At 39.6% G+C, this 16,146-nt stretch overlaps 1 protein-coding gene across 9 annotated transcripts in view; it reads left to right on the top strand.

The window, feature by feature from the left end:
* Hfm1 (helicase for meiosis 1) overlaps nucleotides 1–16,146 on the top strand; it is a 123,942-nt gene that overhangs the window by 87,300 nt on the left and 20,496 nt on the right. For 5 of the 9 annotated variants that reach the window (XM_052735663.1, XM_052735657.1, XM_052735658.1 and 2 more), the window contains 4 exons: nucleotides 1,572–1,662; nucleotides 5,475–5,586; nucleotides 5,673–5,824; nucleotides 7,532–8,079. In XM_052735663.1, coding sequence (XP_052591623.1) covers nucleotides 1,572–1,662; nucleotides 5,475–5,586; nucleotides 5,673–5,824; nucleotides 7,532–7,601 — 425 coding nt within the window. In that variant the 3' untranslated portion in view covers nucleotides 7,602–8,079. Of the gene's footprint in view, nucleotides 1–260; nucleotides 708–1,571; nucleotides 1,663–5,474; nucleotides 5,587–5,672; nucleotides 5,825–6,870; nucleotides 8,080–16,146 lie in introns of those variants that run through there. The other 4 variants (XM_052735659.1, XM_052735662.1, XR_008217593.1 and 1 more) reach the window with 4 other exon arrangements.

Here is a 16,146-nt window from a genome sequence, read left to right as displayed (position 1 = left end):
AGTACCCTGGCCTCCCTTCTGAGTTCACAGGGGGTCTGCTACTCTGTGAAATAAAAAAGTATTATGTTTTTTAAGAGTATTCATCTGCTTGCAAGAAAATAACCTTTACTTCTAGTGGAAATGCTCACTTTTCAGGTATCAACAAACAAGTAAGTAAAAAGGGCTAGTGCTTTATTAGAAGGTGTGTTTAAACCATAAATAAACCCAACATCATAGACTTACATATTTGGGTTACAAACTTGTTCTGTTTTACTAAACAGATAGTTGAAACTCTTAGCAGTTATTTGACTAGAGGAAAAAGTGGTGATACTCTTCCTATGTGGCCAGACAGAAGAAACCAGTTCCTCAACCTGCAGAGCATCTTCCTCCACAGTTGCTTCTTGATGTCCTCTGCCTCAGACTGTCTAAACAGTCAGAACACAAAGCAACAACTACAAGAACCAGTGAGAAGTTCAAATGCTGTTGACTTGGAATCCTAAAGAGCTCAAGCTTTTCTCAGAAAGATCAGAACTTGATCACCTGCACAGAATAGGCCTGGAGCTCTATGATGTGGGGTCCCTGGGTATATTTCTTCTATCACTGAACAACTGCTGATCCCTAACTTGATTGTTGATGAGTCCTGACAGCTAGAAGTTGGTGTATGCTGACCCTTTGAGGTGACCTAATCTTGTGAAGACACAGAGCCATCACTGGGAAAACCATTTTCAGTAAATACCTTTTTCTCCATGTGTAGAGTATTTAAAACAATTATATGTGGACCATTGAGAATACTGAATACGTTTCAATTTGGTCATACATTTGAATTTTAAAAAATAAGTAAATAGTATTGACTTTAAGACCTTTAAACACAGTGGCTAATAAACTCACTTATGTGTTTCATAGTTTTATTTTCTTGGCTTTTTACCCTTATATTCTCTATGTAAATCAGTTTTGATTATTGAGAATTAGCCATTGTGCTGGTTAGTTTTTGGCAACTTTAGACAGACTAGAGTCATCCAGGAAGAGGGGTCCTCAGTTGAGAAAAAGCTTCCAATCAGATTAGTCTTTGGACAAGTCTGTGGAGGTGTTTTCTTAATGACCAATGTGGGAGGGCCATCCTGTGGGCAGTACCGTCCCTGTGAAGGCGAATATCAACCGAATAAGCCGTAGGCAGCAACCCAGTAAGCAGCACTCCTCCATGGTCTGTGCTTCAGTTCCCACCCCCAGGTTCCTGCCCCGATGTCCTCATGATGATAAGCTGTAAGTTGAAATAAAGCCTTTCCTCCCCAGGTTGCTTTTGATGTTTCATCACAGCAATCAAAAGCAAACTAGGACATCCTTTTCTTTTTTTCTTTGTTATGGCTTCACCAACTGGATTGTGAGCTCATGCCCAGATTTTATATGAGTTCTAGGAAAGCTGAATGCAGTCCTCATTCCTGCATAGAAAGCACTTTAGCCACTGACGCACCTCTGCAGCCCTCCCACGTCTTTCTTAACCAGTCCTGGTTTGAGAGATCCCTTGTAAAACTTGTACCACACTTCCATTAACTGTCAACTAGCATTTCATTTCAAAATGTTCTCTCTTCTCATAGGATTTGGAGACACTTGTAGTTCAAGTCCCAGGGGAAGTAAGCTACCCTTCCAAAAGTCAAGCAGCAAATTCCAAAGAGAAACCTCAAACAGGCAAGCTTCAGAAACTTTGGTCTATAAGTCTTAGAACTTTATACTCTCTTGAAACATAATTGGAAATTGGGTTTAACTCTTTAGCTGTCAGAGAAGCATTACTGTGTTAACCAACCTAACCTTTGCTGACGTTAGAGGTCTCTCTCTCAACATGCTGCTCTCAGACCACTTTTATCAAGACCATCCAGCTTGTGTTTTGTGTGGCCATAGAAGTAAGGGTGAAATTGCTGAGTCTGAGTGTAAGGGTCTTGAATGCTGCAATAAGTACCACACCTAGTAGGACAAGATTCACAAACTCAAGTGCCGTCAGGATTTAGGGAACCAAGACTAATTATGAACTATCCCAATAAAGGGAAAAACCACACTAAGCTCTAGCTAGTTGTATGAAATACAGGTTTAGTATTGGCAGATATTGTGATTTTTCAAGGAAAGTTAGGAATGTAACATTTATGTGGCATTTCATAATTTTAAAATTTTGGCATCTAGTTCAAAGAAATTAGTGTTCTTGACATCACCTCCATCAAAGTACAACAGGGATCTCTATAGGCCAGAGTTAGCTTAGGAGTCTCCAGTGGTTCCCTCCATGACAGATGACACAGACATTCAATTTAATCATAAAAGAATTATTCCAGCAGCAGATGGAGAGTGAATCATAGAGGATAGGACCATCAGAAGTATTGTGGCCAATAAGAAAGACAGAACGTGGTGAGACCCAACCTGGGCAGAGATGATGGGGAAAAAGGGATTAGAGTTGGACTTTCACATCCCAGAGATGTTCCTGTGAGATGGTTGACTGAGGAAGTACTTGTCACCAAGCCAGATGGCCTGAGTTTGACCTTCAAAATCCAAATATTGGAAGGAGAGAGATGACTTCGACAACTTGTCCTTCAACCTCCATACTTCTGCCTACGTGTGTGTGTACACACACACACACACACACACACACACACACACAAAGTAAATGTAAAAAATTAATTTTAAAGGTGAGATTTTTAAAATCTCAGAGAAAAGTCCATTCAATTTGATAATTAATAGAATATGATAATGGAGGAGAGGAAAGAATACATTGCAGCTAGTTATATGGAAATATTATCTGAGAATACAGGAACTACAGATTTGGAAAAGAAAAAAATCATCTTAGAAAAGTTCAATTTAAAAGTTTTGCCAAAGTGCATTTGAAAATACTACACTTGATTAGAAATCAAGACAGGAGAGGAATTTTAGCCAAAAGACAAGAAATGCTGACAGCCCTTTATTTGGGGTTCAGTATTTTATATAAATAATCACTTACTGATTATGAGCATCAGTACTACAGGACCATTGGTTCCAGAGACCTGCAGATGTTGGCTTTGTCCACATGCTGTTCTGTTTTTCTGCCACTGGGGCCTTAGACCAGTGCTCTCACACCAGCGAGTCTCTCACATGTCTGCCAAGACTGCTCCATGGGCCGGGAGTTCATCCTCCCTAAGATGCTCTGGGTTTGATCTCCCAGACTATCTAACAGCTTTAAAAAGTTGTCTTCAATCCCTTTCATTTATTGATTCTAAGTTTGAGTCTGATAAAATAAGCAGATAGAAATAGCAAAAGAAATAGAAGAAAAAAAAAAAGCATGAAAACTGTTTTCTGCCCCACACATTAAAAAAAAAAAGCTGCCGGGCGGTGGTGGCGCACGCCTTTAATCCCAGCACTCGGGAGGCAGAGCCAGGCGGATCTCTGTGAGTTCGAGGCCAGCCTGGTCTCCAAAGCGAGTTCCAGGAAAGGCGCAAAGCTACACAGAGAAACCCTGTCTCGAAAAACCAAAAAAAAAAAAAAAAAAAAAAAAAAAAAAAAAAAAAAAGCTACAAATAATTTTGGAATAATTTAGAAGATAAATGGTTTAAAATGTGTGCTCACAGGAAGCCTGTGAAAAACGGTATCAGAAGTTGCTCCAGGGGAGAAGGCCTATGAGAGCTGAGGACCTGGGATGCAAGGCTGCTTGCTTTTCCTCTAATGCCCCCTTCACTCTCTTTCTTCTTTTCTATGTACATAATACTTGTTAATCAAAACTAAAAAGATATAGTCAGCTTATATGACTTTTCCTACTGTATCCACTGTTCATTGCTCTTTACATGGCTATCAATTTTAGTCTTTAAATGATATCTTAATTGTCGCCCACTCAGCAAGGCATTGATGACCATCTTTCAAAAATAGGTACATGTTTCCACACTGCTATTTCCCATGATATTACTCAGACAATTTTCTCACAAGCTTCAGAACCTGTAATTGTGTATATAAGTATGTAAACACATATATAGTGTATGTGTGTGTGCAGGTGCTTGTACACATTGTATGTGTGTGCCTGTGGAAGTCAAGGGACAATCTTGGGTCTCATTCCTCCATGCAGTACATCATTTTATTATTAATATATTATTTATTTATTTCTGTGTATCTATGTGAGTATATATGCACAAGTAGGGAAGGAATATGTTAAGCACATACAGGCCAGAAGAGGGCATTAGGTATCCTTCTCTATCACTCTCCATCTATTTCTTGGAAGTGCGTCTCTCCCTGAGCCTGGGACTCATTTTCTTGGCTAGACTGAGAGTCAGCAAGCACCTGTGAGCCTTCTACAACTGCCCTGCCCAGAGCTGGAGTCAGGTGTGGAGGGACGACACCTGGCTTGTTCTGTGGGTGCTGGGATCTTAACTCCAGTCCCCGGGGTTGTGCAGCCATCACTCTTCAGTGTTGAACCATCTCTCTGGTCTGTTTTGTTTGGGGTTTTTTTTTTGAGGGAAGGGGTTTCAAGGCAGGGTTTATGGTCCTGGCTGTCCTGGAACTCGTTCTATAGACAGTCTGACCTTGAACTCAGAGATCTGCCTGCCTCTGCCTCCCAAGTACTGGGATTAAAGGTGTGCACCACCACCACCCAGCTTTTTTGAATTTTTATTGTTGTTTTATTTTTTGTTTTTTGAGACAGGATAACTCACTGGTCTGGATCTCTCCAAGTAGGCTAGGCTGGCTCCCACAATCCACCTATCTCCATCTCTCTAACACGGTTACAAGCATGCACCATGACACTGATCTGTTTTTAATAGAGTTCTAGAGCTCAAACTCAGGTCTAAGTGCTTACAAGCCAAGCACTTTATCAACTAAACTATTTTTTCAGCTATGACTTTTATTTTCGCATATGGTCTCTTTCTGTGTTAGATAATGCCTCACTTTTGGCTTGTTTACCACTTTGTATCTAGCTCCTAGCTAATATATGGCATGTAATAGTAAATAATAAATGTATTCTAATGTATGAATTTAATGAAATGTTGTGAATTCTAGTACATAGTTATATGAAGGAAGATGGTAATTATGTGAGTCCAGAGTCAGAAAGGAGGATCAAGGTTAAGCAATGGAGTTTAGAAAAGATTTACAGGTTTCTAGGTCATAGAAAATTAAGCATAACACTGAATCTTAAAATTGTTGAATGATTACTTCTTAAAATAGGACTCCTACTAATTTGGAATATGCAAATTGTATTTGTTCTTAAGGAAAGAAAACAGCCAGGTGCGGTCCTAGCACACCACTATGAGTTGAGGCCAGCCTGATCTACATAGTAAGTTCCAGGACAGCCAGAGCTACATAGTGAGACCCTGTTTCAAAGAGAACAATGAGGAGGAGGAGGAAGAAAGAAAATATACCAAGTTCTCAAAGAGTATAGGAAACAATATCAACTTTTGTGTAATAAATATAAGCTTAATATTCTCTACAGAGTAACTATTAATGTAGAAGAGTTTGTTTTTCTTGTTTTTCATATTTCATAAATAATTTATTTTAATTTTTAGTTTTGTTTCATCACATGAGAAGCCAGATATTTATCCATCAGATTGTGCCATGTCCAAGTTTGGTCCATCTCTTGTGGCAGAGTTACCTCAACAAGCTGGAAACGAAAATCTTGTAAGCCATGTACTTTTTGTTTTTATTTTAAATTTTGCTTGAATACTTAACTTTCAGTGGTTGCTGTTTTTTACATTAAAACATAGGTCAATTCACAAGAGAGAAAACAGCCAACTCTCTCACCAGTGATTGAGAGGGTATGCTTTACTCACTCTAAGAAAACACAACAGTCCCTCAATTTTAAGGAAGTGGATATTTTTATTGGAAACAGTGACTCTAAAAAGGAAATTGATCTCAGGTAAGAACATTTATTTCAAGGCTTTACTAGCAAAAATTTTTATAAAGAAATTCAGCATTCTTTTTTGGTTCATTTTAAAGATTTGGGGGGGGGGTGTTTGCAAGTGAGTGCAGCAGTCGGGTCCTTCTGGGGTTGGGGTTACAGGCAGTTGTGAACTGTCTGATGTGGGTGATGGCATTGAATGCAGGTCTTTTGGAAAAGTAGTGCATGTTCTTAACCACTGAGCTATTTCTCCAGACCTTTCTTTGTTCGTTTTAAAGATCAAAGACACCTTTTACTTACTAAAAGCATGGAAATTTTAGATCTCCTGAGAACTGAGATTCCTAGAGCCATCAAGAGTAGATAGACTAATTTTTAAAACCTATAGTTTAATGCTATTAACTGTAAAACACTGAGTTGATAAAGTTGCTTTTACTCATTTGAATACAGTATGTTTTATTGACAGTATAGACTGTAATGTCATTGGAGAAATACCAATGACATCAGCTAACTTACAGAAGTTCAAGCTGTATTTTAGTCAGTCAGCTATTTCACAGTTCAACAGGTTCGATGTCACAGTCATAATAAATCTAATCAGTGCCTTCACTGCTGGCTTTTTTTTTATTAAATTTTTCATTTATTTTGCATACCAACCTTCTCTCTTCCCATTCTCAACCTCCACCTCCCTTCTATTCCCCATACACCACTCCTCAGTTCAGAAAGGAGCAGGCCTCCCATGAGAGTCAATAGAGCATGTCATATCATGTTGAAGCAGGACCAACCTCCTCCACCTGCGTCGAGGCTGGGTGAGGCATCCCTGCTTGGCAGATAGGTTCCAAAAATCCAGCTCGTGTGCCAGGGACAGGTCCTGATCCCGCTGCTAGGGGCCCCACAAACAGGCCAAGCTACAGAAGGCCTAGGTCGTCCCACACAGGTTCCCCAGCTGTCAGCCCAGAGTCCATGGACTCCCACTAGCTCAGGTCAGCGGTCTCTGTGGTTTTCCCCATCATGATCTTGACCCCTCTTGCTCATGTGATCCCTCCTTCCTCTCTTTGACTGGATTCCAGGAGCTCAGCCCAGTGTTTGGCTGTGGATCTTCTCTGCATCTACTTCCATCAGTTACTGGATGGAGGGTAGTCAGCAATCTGATAACAGGAGAAGGCCAGTTCAGGCACCCTCTCCACTGTTGCTACAAGTCTTAGCTGGGGTCATCCTTGTGGATTCCTGGGATTTTCTCTGGCACTAGGTTTCTCCCCTCTATCAAGATACCTCTTTCATTGCTCTCGTCCTTCGTCCTACCCCAAGTGGACCATCCCATTCCCTCATGTCCCCCCCACCCAAGTTTACCCGGGAGATCTCATCCATTTCCCCTTCCCAGGGAAATCCATGTGTCTCTCTTAGGGTCCTCCTGGTTACCTAACTGCTGGCCATTTCTAAGAGGGAAGCTCTGCAGCAGTTTTTTCTTTCCTTTGAGAGTCCAAGCTTAGAAACCCGCTCCTGCTTTTTATTAAGTAGCATTACTTCCGATGTATTTAAAGAAATAATCACAGTTTACAGTCTCTTGTAAACTTCTACCCAGACAAGGTTTTCATACGAAGTGTGTTTGTTGTAGTAGCCTCACAGTGATCTTCAAGTTTACCTACACTGTAATGTTACATTATTTACTCTGTGTTTTAAAATAAACTAGTTTACAAAAAAATCACTTTTACATTTGCTTTTTCCCTCCAGTAAGTATTACCCTGATGATGCGGATGAAGAAAGGAGGGCTCTTCTGGGAATATTTAATGGCATTTTCTAGAAAAAGAAAAGAAAGAAAACAAAGAAACAATTATTTTGCTAATGAACAAAGTATAAACATCTAATCCCCCCAAATGCTTTTTGTTTTTAAAAATAATTGATAATCATTCAGAATTTTTCTCAAATTCGATTCACTTCTTGACTTTCTTACAACAAAATATATGAACTGATACATTTTTATTTCTCTTGTAACTTCTTGAAGAATGGTTTCGCTTCAGCAAACTGATAATTAAGTTATTATAAGTAATTTGTTATTAAACCAATTTTAATAGAAACTAAGGGTTTTTTTTTTTATTTTCTTAAGAAAGGTATCTGACAAAGCAAAATAATGCTGCCCATGAATCTGCAGCTTATTCGTTCACATGGTCTCATGTGCTCTGTTCTGTTGTTCTCACTTCTAGGTTTTCAAGAACCCAGTAGCTTTTGAAAATGTTATTTCACTTTGAGCAGTAATAAATGAAATATTAATTGGTATGAGTTATTGTTTTATTTACCTTGTTTTCTCTTTTTTACAGTATTTTATTTATTTATGTGTCTATATATGATCCTACATGTGTTTCTGTGTACCAAGTCAGTGCAGGAGCTCACAGAAGCCAGAGGAATGTGTCAGATCCCCTGGAACTGGAGTTACAGGTGGTTGTGAGCAGTCATGTAGGTGCTGGGAACTGAACCTGGGTTCTCTGCAAGAACAGGAGGCACTCTTAACTGCCACACTATCTCTCCAGCCGTGTTTCCCTGACTTTGCAGAGCTATGAGATCTAAAAACTGTTATTCTGCCTTTACTATAGCAAAAGATAGTTTCTATTTTCTACTGTAAGTCTTATCTCAAGTTTATTTATTGAGAAGTAAGAGTTTAGGCTAGTTTCTAATTTACTGTATAAATAATAGGTTAAGTTGAAACCACTTAAATTTTAGAACAATGATTTGTCTCTATGCATAAAGATGTAGAGACCAGAGAAGGAAGAAGAGAAACTTGTTAGTGAAATGATTGTTGTCAGTACTAACAAACATTATTAGGAATATGTACTACACCTCCCTCGAAAGCCTAGACCAAAGCTAAGAAGTCTGTCTCCTGTTAAGGAAGTCTGCCTGCCTTTATGATTGGTGTCTCTGGATCTGAACCCATCATACGCAACCTTTAAAGATTCTTCAGATCTATTAAAATGAAAAATGGACACACTAAAACCTGTTTATCTTCTCCTTTGGCACTAAAGAAATAACAATTCATTTCAGTGTGATCTGTTAAGTGAAAAGCACTGTATTTGGTCCTGCAAAGGATGAGGCCACTGTTTCTGTTCTTACAGAATTTACACACTGGTAGAGACAGTAAGAGATGTAATAAAGTGCAGACATGCCTCAGACCTCTAGCATAAAGTGAATCTCACAGTGAAGCAAGTTGTATTAATTTTTTGGTTTCCTGGTGAGTATAAAAGTTATGTTTATACTATGTTGTAGCCTGTTATGTATGCAATAGCATTAATACCTTTAAAAGCAGTGTGGGCATCTTAATTTAAAAATACTCTGTTGCTAAAAATGCTAACAATCATCTGAACTGTTGGAAAACTGGCACCAATAAACTGCTCCTTGTGGGGTTGCATCACCTTCAGCTAACATGCAATGCAGTGTCTGCAAAGGACAATAAAATAAAGGAAGATAAGGTGCAGTGTGCCCATAGAGGGAGCATACAGAGTGCATTGGAGCAGTGCATTGCAGTCACTTGGAGAGATCGTTTGTAGACAGGATGCTCTGTGACATATGCAGAGTTTCTGACTTAGGTCTGGAGTGTTCCTAAGTGGTTTACATTTCCAACAATTTCCCTAAAGGCTCTGTGCTGCAGGTGCAGGGACCACACTGTAATCAAGGTCTTGGCTATGGAGTTAAGGTGGCCTTCAGAGAGAAGTTAAAACTTGACTTCTTAAAAAAATGGGTGATACTTTGTTGAGGGAAAATATAAGAAATGGATATTCTAGAAAGAGGTAACAGTATAAGCAAAGATCCAAGGAGGAAAGTATCTGTTTGGAGAATAGTGAATCAATGTTTTTTTTTTTTTTTTTTAACATAGGTTAATGCTGTAGAGGTTTAGACTGTAACAATGCCGGACTGTGAAGGTCTTGAAATGAAGCCTAGGTTTAATCAGTAGACTAAGTTTCTCAAATTTGCATTATCATAAAAAGCAGGTGTAGTATATTAAATATACAAATTCATGGACCTTACCTGAGATCTAGTGATTCCCTTCAGTGGAGGGATTAGGGAATCCCGTAGATTAAATGAGCATGTCAAATGATATTTTTTTGGGGGGGGGTTAGAGACAGGGTTTCTCTGTGTAGCCCTGGATGTCCTAGAACTTGCTCTGTAGATCAGGCTGGCCTGCTTCTGACTCCCAAGTGCTGGGATTAAAGGCATGTGCCACCACCACCTGGCACAAATGATACTTATAATCAGGTCAGTTAGGGAAGTCTCACACATTAAACTCTTATATTAAGTAATAAAAACTAGGGCTGGAGGGATAGCTCAGCCGTTAAAGGCTAGGCTCACAACCAAAAATATAAGTAATAAAAACTAATGTCAAGTTGGCAGTGTTATAGCTATGCATCATTTACAAGAGTTTCCTGGACAAGTGTTACTATGTTAAGTATGTGTAATTCCAACAGAAAAACGGTTATATATACTAACCCATTATAGGAGACCAATTACTGCTGTTCTTTTCATAAAATGAATAATCACCCTAAATATTCCTATTTACAAGTTAGATTTTGTTTATTCATTGAATGAACCATATGTTAGAGCTGGTAATAAATTCTCTTTGTGGGGCTGGAGACAGCTCGGTCATTAAGAGCCCTGGCTACTCTTGCAGAGGACCCACATTTGGTTCCCAGCACTTACATGGCAGCTCACAACCACCTCTAACTCCAGTTCCAAGGGACCCAACAACCTCTTCTGCCTCCACCGGTATTGCACACATGTGGTGCGCAGATATACACGCAGGCAAAACACTTATATACATAAAAAATAATTAATTAAAAATCTCTTTTGAGAGCTAAATGTTTTCAAAAGTTTTCTCATTTGAGATGTTCCTCAGTGGGCTGTATTTTACATCTTGTTAGCATAATGGCATCCATCTAACAGGTATGTTTTAAGAACTTAGTAAGTCATTGCATAAAAGCTTTTAGTTCAAAAATGGATGCATAGTTTGTTTCCAGTAAGTGGACACACACACACACACACACACACACACACACACACACACACACACACACACACGTTTCTAAAAAACATTTTAAATGTCCCATTGAGCAGTGAGGTAGGAGGAGATAGTGAAATATTCCTTTGAATTACATAAGGACTTGAGAAACAAACCTTCAAGAGATGTATTATCCATATAAGAATACTGTTCCTAAACCTCACTCCTGTACTTTCTTGTCCTTTCAGACATATCTCACTACCCATATCTGCTCCTCATCAACACTATTAGTTGGTGTGTAACCACAACATATAAATCATTATTATTAGCAGAGATAAAATGTAATTACAAAAGAGTTCTGGAAATTCTATTCTAGAACCAAATAACTTCAGTTGTTCGTTGTTCTAAACTTTGGCTTGATTTACTCCTTAGTAGAATCACTTCTTTGTCCTGAGCCTGTTTCTAGTAAATATCCTCGTCAGGCATAGTAAGAAACACTCTTTGAGAGGCCTGAGGTCATAGGGTCATATTTACTTATGGAGCTGTAGATACTAGCTGGTGTCTGCGATTAAGAACATTTGCTTTTATGGGGATATAAAAGGTGCCAGTGAAGACGTTAGGGCAAGGAAGAGTGGGGCATAGCATCAAACAAGATAATCAAGCTAGGACTCTCGTTAGGCTGTGGTCAGTAGGGCAAAGCAAACATCCTTTATGATGGGGGAGCCAGCAGATGGGAAAGCCAGGCCTCAGTCAGAACCTGAATGTTAGCAAGGTTCAAAGTGTAGGAAACTCCTATATATGAAAGACAGGAGGCAATATCGGAATTTTAAGAGAATCTGTTCCAAAAGACATATCTCAGAGTGATGATGATTCCTATTTTCTGCATGTTTCCTACTTTGTTATTGTTCTTTTAAGGCGGGTTCTCACTATGTAGCCCTGGCTGTCCTGGAACTTGCTCTGTAGCAGGCTGGCCTTGGACTCAGAGATCTGCCTGCCTCTACCTTCCTAGTTCTGGGATTAAAGGCGTGTGCCACTATGCCCTGCTTATGTTTCCTACTTACAGTATAATGACAGAGCTCTGTTTAATTGCCTTTCAGAGTAGGTGTTCTTCACCAACTGTGTAGTTACATTTAAAATTCTCGTGCATCAGCTGTGTGTGTAGTTTGAGGGGTACTCAAAGTTCTAAAGGCTCTAGAGTTCTGTTGTAATTAGCATAATAAAGGCAGATAATTCAGAAGAGTCATCTTCGTTTCAGTTTAAAAACCTCCCTCTAGGCCGGGCGGTGGTGGCGCACGCCTTTAATCCCAGCACTCGGGAGGCAGAGCCAGGCGGATCTCTGTGAGTTCGAGGCCAGCCTGGGCTACCAAGTGAGTCCCAGGAAAGGCGCAAAGCTACACAGAGAAACCCTGTCTCGAAAAAACCAAAAAAAAAAAAAAAAAACCTCCCCCTAGCCTAATATATCCCTCAGTGAGCCTTACAAACTTCAGCAAAACCCCATAGAAACACCAGGCGGTGGTGGTACACACCTTTAATCCCAGCACTCTGGAGGCAGAGGCAGGAGATCTCTGGCTTTGAGGGCAGCCTGGTCTACAGAGTGAGTTCCAGGACAGCCAGGGCTACACAGAGAAACCTGTCTTCAAAAACCAAAACAAACAAACAAACAAACAAAAACCTCATACTTGTTCATTCCAAATGATTTAGAAAAATGTACATTAGCTGGTATTTGCACATACATGTTAAAACTATAATTTTTTATTTAATAAAAGGAATTAGGGTGCTGGAGAGATATTTCAGCCTTCAGAGCACTGTCTGTTCTTCCTGGGTTCGGTTCCCAGCACCCACATGGTGGCTCACAACCCTCTGTAACTCCAGTTCTAGGAATCCAGTGCCCTCTTCTGGTCTCTGTAGGTATGCATGAGGTACACAGACATATGTGCAGGCAAAATACTCATGCACATAAAATAATAACTAATTTTAATAATAAAGGAATTATAGTTGATTATGTTACCTCTTTTTGACAGCCGATGGTTGCAGGCCTTTAGGAACTGCATATACAATAACGTGTGGTGATATTGTGTTCTCTCAAATACTGTGCACCCTAATAAACTTATCTGGGGTCAGAGACAGAACAGCTACTGGATACAAAGGCTAGAAAATGTTGGCACTCAAACCTTTAATCCTAGCACTCCAGAGGTAGAAATCCCTCTGGATCTCTGTGAGTTCAAGGCCACATTGGAAACAGCCAGGCATGTGACACATGCCTTTAATCCCAGGGAGTGATGGCAAAAACAGAAAGGTATGAAAGGTATAAGGCATGAAAACCAGAAACTAGAAGCATTTGGCCTGGTTAAGCTGTCAGGCTTTTGAGCAGCACAGTTCAGCTGAGAGTCATTCGGATGTGAGGACACAGAGGCTTTCAGTCTGAGGAAACAAGATCAGCTGAGGAACTGGAGAGGCGAAGTGGCTATGGCTTGTTCTGCTTCTCTGATCTTCCAGCATTCACCCCAATAACTGGCCTCAGGTTTGTTTTTATTAATAAGACCCTCTAAGATTCATGCTACAATAATGTTATTGTGTTTTGTTTTCTTTTGTTTTGTGAGCTGCTGTAGTGATCAGTTTGGAAACTGAAAGCCTTTTACCAGTTAGAAACTAGAACTTTACCCTTACATCTACCCTGGGGATTTAATCCAGGGCCTTGGGCCTTCCAAGCAGGTTCTGTACCACCAAGTTTTATCTCCAAAACAGAAACATTTCCTTTAGCCCAAATAATTTTACTACTATTTTTTAGTTAAAAAAAAACTTAACAAAAATTTTAAACAACCAATTTTAATGAGTTTTGCTTATAAAAATATTTTTATTCTTTTTATCATTAGCTGATATAATTCTAAGTAAGGGAAATAATTGAATGGTGTCACAAATGACACTTAGAAACTGTAGTTCAAAGCTTCAAATTAGGTGAGAAAGAACCCTTCAAAACACTAAATTATTTGTCCCTGGATTCTTAGCAAATAACTGGTAGACCAGAACTAGAAGTCAGGTTGGTTCCACACTTTTTTAACTTTAGTTCCTAATAGGCATATAGCTCAATGCTCACACTTACAAACTTGGTCTGAAATGAACTCTTCTGCTGTGTTGTCCTTAAAAGTGTGAGGGGATTGTTTTCTAGGTGTGACCTGTAATAAGTCCATTCTAGACACAATTTTGTCTGTAACCCAAGCTGTGTTTATAGCTTTGAGGTTCAGACATATATTATATATATAAGTATTTGCATATTTGAATGTATTTGATGTGCTTTATTTGAATACAGACAAACATGTTACTTTTCTTTTATTCAGTAAATAATAGTTAAACAGCTACTATACATTAGGCTAGACAAAACTGGGACTCGGCCAGCTAGAGCATACCTGGGCTTTCTCAAAAACTGGTGAATGGTGTCACAAATGACACTTAGAAACTGTAGTTCAAAGCTTCAAATTAGGTGAGAAAGAACCCTCAAAAACTGTGAATGTGTCAAATGTCAGGTAAGAGACAATCCAGACCAGGTTAACTATGTTTCAGGGTTTGGAGTGGGTGCCAGGATCACCTGGAAGGTCAAATGGCATTTATAACAAGATGGCTGTAGTTATGTCAAGTTGAATCCCTGCAAAGTCCTAGAAAGATGAATATGACCTGGTCATAGGTAATAGGTGACTGATCAAAATGTGATAAAGATATGGGTGACGTTATCAAGAGTTTGTTTTTGTTTTTTCAAGATAGGGTTTCTCTGTGTAGCCCTGGCTGTCCTGGAACTCACTATGTAGATAGACCAGGCTGTCCTGGAACTCACAGAGATCCACCTGCCTCTGCCTCCGGAGTACTGGGATCAAAGGCGTGCACCACCACCACCTGCCTAAGAGTTTTTTTAAATCAACATTATATCCATCAAGTTTTATTACCAAATTTTTCTGATTTAAGGTTTTTGTTCTAGATTCTTATAAGAGGTATGTCTGGACTTCTTAAGAAGACACTGTACAGACATGGCCAGTTTTTACAAGTAGCAAAGCTGCATAGCTCTAGACAATGGAGTATAAAGGGAACAAGAGGTCACTGAGGGACAGATTGACAGGTAAGGGAAGGGACTGAAAACAAATGAGGAATACTCATTTAGCAGGCTGGCAGTACATCATGGAAATATATTGATTAATAATAGTTGAAGTTTGAGCTAAAATTATATAAATCAATCACTTTCAATAGTGTATAAAGAATTTTTTACTTTTTATTTAAGATATTTTATACATTTTGATCATGTTTTCCTTGCTCCCTCAACTCCTTGTAGAACTGCCTCACCTCCCAACTTTATGTCTCTCTCTCTCTCTCTCTTTCTCCTCCAACCCTTCCCTCACTTTCTCTTAAAAAAAAACCCACAAAGACAAAAATAAAAAAGCAAGCAAAAGAACAATAAGACAGAAATGCTAAAACAAAAGTCTAAAAAGCAAAACATGGAGTTCTTTCACGTTGGGACTAATCCTGGCCATGGTGCCTGCCCTGGATAGTATTCTCAGTGATACTCTGGGAGAGAACTGATTTTCTCTTTGTAAGCAGGTCTCAATTACAAATAGCTTCTTGATTAGGCGTGGGGCCCTGGGCTGCGTCCACTTCCCAGTCTCAGCTGGGCCCCCATCTGCCTTGAACCTGTGTAGGTCTTGAACACGCTGCCAGTGAGTTCACATGTATGTCAGTCATGCTGTGTTCAGAAGACATTGTTTCCTTGGAAACGTCAACCATTACCTCTGGCTTACAGTATTTCTGCCTTTTCTTCTGCACAGATCCCTGATCCTTAAGGGGAAGGTTTTGATGAAAAGAAAATCCCATTTAGGACTGGGTGTTTCAAAATCTCTCCATCTCTGCACATTGTCCAGTTGTGGTTCTCTGTGTTAGTTCCCGCCTGCTGCAAGAAGAAGCTTCTCTGATGTGGGCTGAGTGAGACACTGTGAATATAGCAGAACATCATTTAGGAGTTGTTTTATTGCTATGTTCCCTTGGCAGAATACTAGTATTAGGTTTTTCCCTAGGCCCATGGCCTGTCGAGTTTCAGGCTTTGGGTCACTTTAGCAGCGTCAGGAATGGGCTCCATTTCATGGAGTTGGCTCTAAACCAATCGGTGGTCAGTTACTCCCGTGAAATTTGTACCACTGTTGCACCAGTATACCAGCATTGCACTATCGGTGCACTGTTACACCAGTGTATAACAGGTGGGTTTATAGCTGGTGATATTGGTGATTATCTTACAGTGCCATAAATGCCAGCAGTTGGGGTGAAGCTGCTGGTTAGTCAGTGCCTCACCTTCTCCATGTTCAATGACATACAAAGTGTTGTCTTCAGCAAC

This window comes from Peromyscus californicus, unplaced genomic scaffold, assembly GCF_007827085.1.
Source record: "Peromyscus californicus insignis strain IS unplaced genomic scaffold, ASM782708v3 Scaffold_13__1_contigs__length_99412109, whole genome shotgun sequence".
Lineage (NCBI taxonomy): Eukaryota > Metazoa > Chordata > Mammalia > Rodentia > Cricetidae > Peromyscus > Peromyscus californicus.
Note: the sequence above shows the minus strand (reverse complement) of the source record. Positions and strands in the feature narration are given on the sequence as shown.